At 39.5% G+C, this 7,710-nt stretch overlaps 1 protein-coding gene across 1 annotated transcript; it reads right to left on the bottom strand.

Moving 5' to 3' along the window:
* Nucleotides 1-163: 163 nt before the first annotated feature.
* LOC129768114 (general transcription factor IIH subunit 4) lies at nucleotides 164-2,108 on the bottom strand. The gene is made up of 4 exons (XM_055769542.1): nucleotides 1,751-2,108; nucleotides 1,584-1,688; nucleotides 612-1,524; nucleotides 164-546 (listed from the first exon to the last, which is right to left on the bottom strand). The coding sequence occupies exons 1-4, from the start codon at nucleotides 1,906-1,908 to the stop codon at nucleotides 262-264; spliced, it is 1,461 nt and encodes a 486-aa protein (XP_055625517.1). The 5' UTR covers nucleotides 1,909-2,108; the 3' UTR covers nucleotides 164-261.
* Nucleotides 2,109-7,710: the final 5,602 nt, after the last annotated feature.

Below are 7,710 nucleotides of genomic sequence, written 5' to 3'. Positions count from 1 at the left end.
AAACGGGCAACTTTTGCTCCGTTATCCCAGAAACGCGATACTTCATTTTCACAAGAATGTATTTTAATTATGTGCCTCCACGGTAACACGATTGTCCAACACAACAGAACCTTGCAATGAGGATTGTGATACCCAACAACAAATGGTTGCTACTATACCCGAATCACGAAAATGTGTGGCTGATTTATTTGAGCGAATGAAATAAACATCGAAATGGGCTTTGCGCATTTATCGTACGGTATCTTGTAATTTTTTGCGTATTTATCCACCACCCTTGGAGTAGCGTTTCCAAAACTTTTTCACATCGTCATGGCCATTTTTAGTGACCACCATGGTGCGTGTTCGTTCGTTCTGCCAGGTCATCACTCCGATCGATTGAGCATAATCCCTCAGTGTGTTAAAATCGGCCTGCGATAGGAACTGATTGTACACTACTCCTTCGGTGTACGTGAACCGATTTCGTTCGTTTTCCCACAGCTTGATCTGATCTACCACAGTGGGTGGGAGTGGTGATTTCGAGTTGACCGCTTGTTCCACATTAAGCATCTGTAATTAGGGAAACATATTACATCATTGAGGACGACAACACGAAGACGAGATTCGTTGCATACCGTTGGATGCGCGTGTTGTTCCAAGTAGCTAATAATTTGTTCTGCTGTAATGCCTCCTCTAAAAGCTTGCCTCACGGAATCACGGGTTAGCACACCAACTACAAGATTGGGAAACCGGTACAGCAATTCTGTGAACAAACCCAAAAGAGCAACTTGCAGGTTCGAATCCGTGTATGCATACACACGATAGTTGGTTTCGACGATTATATATCCTTTGTCTTGAACCGAGGATCCATCCTCTTGCATGGCTGGAACCGCATTTTTCGACGTGATGTTATGAGCTAGCCTTGTGGGATAAAATCGTCCCTCCTTCCGTTTCCGTTGATAAACCAAACCAAACTCTCGCAAATGTTGTAAAAACGTGAGCAAACCTTGACTCATTCCCTCGGAGCTGTAATCCCGCCCGAGAGTTGAAAAGCTCAGTTGGAACAACATAGATAAACATTCCGCCAAGTCCAACCCACGAGACTCGCAGGTGTCTAAATATTGTAGCATAAAGTGCCATACTTGTGCTTGCGTATCGAGCAAAAGAAATTGAAATCCTTGCCTCGTAATTACTGGACTTCCGTCGGTCTCATCACGTTTCATTAAATTAGCATGAAGTAAAATTCTCACCGCATCGGGGGATATTCCTTCCCCCTCCATGCCCTTGGAACTACCAGCTCCAACCATGTAGTGGAGCACGCACCGCCATCGGGACATCGCATAAACATCCAGAAACTCTACGTCTCGTGATTTTTGATCTGGATCCATCGCATTAGACATCGACCAGGGACGGCCACCACCTAGTAAGGCAATTTTCAGGTTTTTCTTAAAGGTCGAAGATATTTCCCACGCGTCGAGACCTCCTGGGATAGCAGCACTGCGCCACACGCCGAGCTCCGTTAAAACACGTGAGATAGTTATGTTTTCTCTGTGAAATATCACAAAATGTTATATAAACAAAAAACGGAGCATTATGCTGGAACCGACTTAGCGTAGACTTGGGATCCCCAAGAAGAAACAACTGCCTGTGGCATCGCTTGCTCAACGAACAGGATCCTTATCACAAATTGACGCGCAATCTCCGGCAGTTCACTAAAACCAAAAGTATTCAATGAGGGCTGGAGAAAAAAAAACCGGACAAACGAAATACTCACCGGTAAACGGCCAGACAAATCGCTGGATAATTGTACAGTTTTTCCAACACTTCAGGTGGTCGAGATTTAAGATATTCTTCGAAATTTTTACATTCTAGATTTGCCGGTTTCGCTATCAGTAAGGCAGATGCGCCTTTGGAGCCTCTCGCATCAGACATTATCGAAGAAAATTTGTATTTGTTATTGTAACACTCTTTAAGTTATTTTAATAACTTTTCACTGAAATCTCGCGCACTTCAAATAAAATTACAGTAGCCTATACGCCTCTGTAAATTTGAAGTCAGACGTTTCAAGAGAAAATACATTAAATTTGTTCATGTCCACATAAACATGGTGAAAAAACAAAAAACAAACAATTGACAGTTCTCGAGAAGCGAGGGGCGAATCACAGATACGCAGAAGGAATACAATTGAGGGGCTTAAGGTGGAAACAGAATGCCGCGTTGTGCGTTGCTTTTCATCAGCTGTCATTGCTTGCGTTTAGTACTAAAACATTCGCCCGACGCAGTCTGTTGATTTGCAGTCACAATCTAGCATTCGCGTCACCACTTTTCATGTAAACAAAAACAATTCGTATGAAAATCTTGTTCTTGTTGTGTCCACGGATCAGTTGAATGTTTTTAAAAACAACACATTGGCATATCCGCGCTGGTGGAATTGAGCTTCGTTTACTAGTTTAGGGGAGCGTGAAAGAATAGCTGATTTTCAGTCGAAATGAACACGTTTTCAAAATTAAAATTATGAATGAAAATTAGCTTTTCCATATCAAACTATTATTCTAAATGAAACGAAAAACATTTTTGTTTGCAGGTGATGAAAAAGTCTTATACGAAAATTGTTTATGAAGACAACTCTATATTATGATGAAAAAATTCAGCAACAATGTTGGAATTGTTTAGCCATATGGTTGAATGCAAGTCAGAAATACGTGTTTGAAGTACTCAAATAACATGATATGAAAATTTTCATTCAAATTTTAGAATTTTAAAACCGGCTTCGTGTCTTCTAATCTGATAGAGATTACGCTAACGAGTTTGGGATCCAAATTATAATTTGAAGTTAATTTGATTAATTTAAAGTTACCACCAGACGTCAACACCATGCCACTGTCATCGCGAATTCGGCGCAAGCAGTTTAGAACAAATGTTAGAGTTTAGTACAACGATGCTAATGACGCAACGCATTATTGTGTTCGACTAAATGGAAACACACATATTTAAAATGAAGTGTCAAAGCACAATTGTCGCAACGGGACGCATAGCGCGGCATTCTGGCCCCACCTTTAGGCTAGGCGCAAATTGAGAAGCGTATAGCGCTCGTAAGTGAACGCGAGACTACCAACACGACTCATACGTGCCACAAACGTTACCTGGTGGAGCGCATATTGAGTCGCAGTTTGGTGTAAATAACATGCCACTCGCATACAATGACTGATTAACACAGAGTTGCGCGATATATTTATTTACTAACACAATCACCCGACCAGTACAGCCATACAGTGTCAAACCCACGGCGCTATATGATTGTTCACCAACACAACTACCACAACCGGCATGACCAGCACGAGAAACTGTGGTTCAGCCACAGCGTCGCGCGAGTCGTGTCTCACGAGCGCTCCACCATCTCGCGTCATCTGGCCAATTTGCGCCGTTCTATCTGTTTTCATTAGCCACAAAAACAGGCGCTATATCGCGCCAAGTTACTCGCGCTATATGCGTCTCAATTTGCGCCTTGCCTTAGAATGAAAGGGGTGTAAGTGATTTGATCGATTTCTCTACATCGACTCTCTCTTTTGGTCATAACTTAGCTGCAAATACATTCCCAGCTGTATTTGAAAATGTGGAAGATAGGTCAGAACCTCATCTATCGGATTGTATAGCAAACTTAAATTGGAACGTTATTGCAGTTGAGTTATTAACTAAATAAAAAGTTGATGAAGAGAAATCGATCAAGTCACTTACACCCCTTGCATTCTGAGCCCCTCATATTCAAATCTGAAGCAAGATGTCAATTGACAGGTGGTTAGTAATTTGCACTATTTAGAAAAGACGTATGATGAGTGGCAAGACGATAGGAAAAAGACTATTAGTAATTAAGTTTATTTGTTATTTTGGCTCTCCATTGAATTATTAATTTTTGTAGTTTTCAATCCGTATAACAATTGAAGATGTGCAAATATCCTACGAATTTCGATGAAGTATACCCTCAGGGGTATATTGATTCACATACACTCTAGAATAAAGTGACCAGATGGTCAGAGGTCTAACGCGGGACACAAAAAACAAAACGTTATTTATATACGTTATGTGAACATAAACCATAGTTTAGCGAGTCTAAACTGATGATTTTTCGGTGGTTTAGATTTTGTTTACGCCCGAAAATCCCTCGCTCAATCAGAGCATTTACGCCTGGCAAGCACGGTTCAAATTCTACAATTTTCTTGAAATTACCGAATGGAATGTTCGAAATTTCCAATTCATTTTTCATCGATTTTAGTGTTAACGTATGCATTCAAAAAATGGACTAATTTCGGATGGCGATGAAAGATAATTTATAGGAACAAATTTTCCTTAAATCTTACGTTTATCAAGTCTACAACAAAAAAGATTCAAGACTGTTGATTCGCAGCAGCAACACTGTCAAGCAACATGATGATTTTTCCATACTGCAAGGTCCACTCCACAGGGAAGGAGTTGCGTCAGGCGGAAGCGTCAGACGAGACCGGCCGTATCTGAGCAGCAGGCAATCACCCAGAAGGAGTAGCTTGAGGTGCTGGTGGCTTTCCGGCGAAAGAAGTGAAAAACTTCTTTTCGTACTCATAATGAAAGACGAGACGCACTTGATGCTAGAATTCAACGAATGACAGGGGACCGGGTACTTTACGTTCCCCAGGTAAGCGATGACGTCGAATATATCATTCACATCAAATTCTCGAAGAAGGTCCTTCTCTGACAGACGTGAAGGGAATGTCCAAGCCGCTCTTCTTTCGAGTCTTATTGTGAACGGGGAGATATGTAATACGAAGTGCTTGCCGGAGTTGGGAAGGTGATGTGGTCTTCATGCCGAACCTGGGATCAGCCCATTATGCCAAAAGATCACTGGAGGATGTATCGACAGGAGATGAACATTGTCGCGAAGACCACCAACCTTCCCAACATTCCCCAGCTGCGCCCGATAGAAAACTTTTGGGCGAATGGCCAAAATAGAGAGACATACGGCCACCAAAGCCACGAAAAGCCACTTTTCATTTTTTCAGGTTCCGGCCAACTACCGTAAGACCGCCCAGCGCTTCGTTTACGATACATCATCAAACAACCCTGCCTCTTCCTGTCGAGTATACACTAGTTCTTCCGGCTTATTCTAAACGTTAAGCCCTGACCGAGCTAGGGGACCAAAGATGAACTTTTCGTCTGACTCACGTTGGTCCCTGCGGATCAATAGGGGACTTTTATAAAAATCATTTTCCAATTTTGTTGCTGTCGCTTTCAGTTGACACTCTCTAAACAAAAAGCCCAATGTCGGTGCGATGAAACCAGCTTAACGTATTAATCTTTGGATGCATTGGAAGCGCTCTTGAACAGTTTGCCAAATAAAAGTTTTTTTTGAGGTTCGTCCATTTTAGAAAATCAACATGATCAAATTGTGATATTGAAATATATTGATATCGCGGGACATTTTCGTTTCTTTTGCCAAATGCGGGACGGAATCTTACGCGGGACGTCTGGTCAGTTTACTCTAGAAGAACTCGTTTACCACGTTTCACATCAATACTACAGTGTTATCTTATGTACAACTGCCGATAACGGTACGGAAAAATATTTTTTTGCTTCGTGTTGCTTATTATGCGTACGATCAATGTAGTGTTGCTGGGACAAGGGTTGCCAATAATATTTTTCAATAAACTGGAAAATTGTTTTTAAAAGAACTGGAAGAAAACTGGATCCTGTAAAACCGTTTGATTTTAAGAAGATCGGTTTATCTAACGAAAACGATTTTTTTTACTCATTCCAATGATTGAGATATATAATTTTCTTCGAAGTTTCGTGAAGTATTTATATGTATAGTCATTTACATTTCATGCGGTTTTGATCTGTTATTGCACATTACGATGAGAGTGGTATAGTGTCGACATCTGGTGGCGACTTTCAATGTGGGGCCATAATTTGGCCCCCGAACTCGATGCTTACAAAAATGTCAAATTAAACGTGTCGCATTACAGGTCTGTCCAATTAACTAAATGTTGCATTAAATGTAACTTACTGTAGTTCACAAAATCGTGAAATAAACCTTTAATTAATTATATCATTCGAGCAAATTAAAACGTTTTGCCACCAATCGAATATTGCCGTGGAACAATATTTGAGGATCTTTTCTTCTATAACTTCTAGAAAATATGTTCTTATTTGGGTGAAACTTGCAAATCTCGTATTTATTGTTTTATGTCCATGAAACCGCTGACAGAAAATCGTCGCAAAATTGATCGACAATGTGATTAAATGAGATACATGGAGACATGAATTCTGGTTATAGATCACTGCATTGAGTCTAACCTCAATCCACTGTTATTTTGCTTCTAACGTGAATTTGGACATTTTTGTAGTGTTTCTTTTGGTCATCTTCGTTGCTAACATGCAAAACACGGCACATACCTTTGACGTTTTTGCGTGGTTTGTTTCAGCTCTCATTCGTTAACATTTGAACATTGCAACGAACGGGAGCAAAACTGTTGAACTGACGTACTGCAGTGATCTACGTATTGGAATTCTGAAATAATTTTTTATTAGGTCCCGGTTGATATTTTCCAATACTAAAATGAGCACATTCAATGCCAAAACAACATTGCTCAAGTATTATTTTGCTATTGAAATGATCAAATTGCAAGGTATTGAAAAGCTAGTTCTCTCCCATTTTTCGAACTTTTTCTTTGGTATTCTATTTCTTATATAAGGCTTGTTCAAATTAAATCAAACTTTGATATCAACATCAAAGTGAGATATCCTCCTGCTCGAGAAAATATTTTTGAAAAAAAAAAAGATAGTATGCACCTAACGATACATGTTGAAAAATATAATCGTTCAAGGCATAGAAAGGGTGAAGGAAGAATAATATTCATACAATGTGAATTAATGGGAAAAACCGAAGCAGACATATAAAAAAACTGGATAAAACTGGATAATATTTAGAATTGCTGGAAGATTTCACCTGGCATCCTTTCTCAAAGGAGACATTTAACTGTTTGACAGGATCGAGAAGAAAAAACTGGAAGAATCCAGTTTAAACTGGATCATTGACAACGCTGGCTGGAACATATTTAATCACAATTTTTATTACACAAAAAATGCGGATTTATTTCGTGGAAATTTTCAATTTATTTTTCATGATCTTGTAATAAACAAGGGGTCAAAATTGTTTCAAAATATTCTGCAGAGTTATACCCTCACAATTTTTGTTTTCAATTCAAAGTCATCATTAGGGCTTGAGAATTTCGATACTAAAAGATGAAAATGGTTTTTTTTTTCTTCTTCTTTCCTCTTCAACCAGAACCATTACCGATTGTGAGTATTCTCTACTCACACAGGAACATCGATTCTTCAATTTCGTTCTTTTCTGCTATCGTTTCCTTTAAATTTGAAAGCAAACGCTTTGCCCTGAAGATTAAAACTGCTTGACTTCATTATCATTAGAATGGGCTCTATATCAGTTTCACATCGTTGCTCTCAGTTGAAAGTTTCACTCAATTTCATTTATCCAAACCGGATTTTCCTGAACCGTCTTTCAAACAATGGGGAATTAAAAGAGGCATATGAGGGTATATTAGTCTTACAATCAGCGCCGGCAACTGATTACATCTGCTGGCATACTGCACATCATTTCACACTGTTATTCATCGTTATCGAACGAAATTTCCATTCGAGTATAAGAAACTTCCATATGATGTAAGACCCTTTCATTTTCATTTG

This window comes from Toxorhynchites rutilus, chromosome 2 (assembly GCF_029784135.1).
Source record: "Toxorhynchites rutilus septentrionalis strain SRP chromosome 2, ASM2978413v1, whole genome shotgun sequence".
Classification (NCBI taxonomy): domain Eukaryota; kingdom Metazoa; phylum Arthropoda; class Insecta; order Diptera; family Culicidae; genus Toxorhynchites; species Toxorhynchites rutilus.
The sequence above is the reverse complement of the archived record's forward strand: the minus strand, read 5'-3'. Positions and strand labels throughout refer to the sequence as shown.

Bases quoted from the DNA above. Each gene is read 5' to 3' on its own strand.
- LOC129768114 (XM_055769542.1), bottom strand. From the start codon at position 1,908: ATGTCTGATGCGAGAGGCTCCAAAGGCGCATCTGCCTTACTGATAGCG. The intron at 1,689-1,750 runs GTGAGTATTTCG...TTTTGGTTTTAG, and splicing joins ATTTGTCTGGCCGTTTACCG to TGAACTGCCGGAGATTGCGC. The intron at 547-611 runs GTATGCAACGAA...CCCTAATTACAG, and splicing joins AACAACACGCGCATCCAACG to ATGCTTAATGTGGAACAAGC.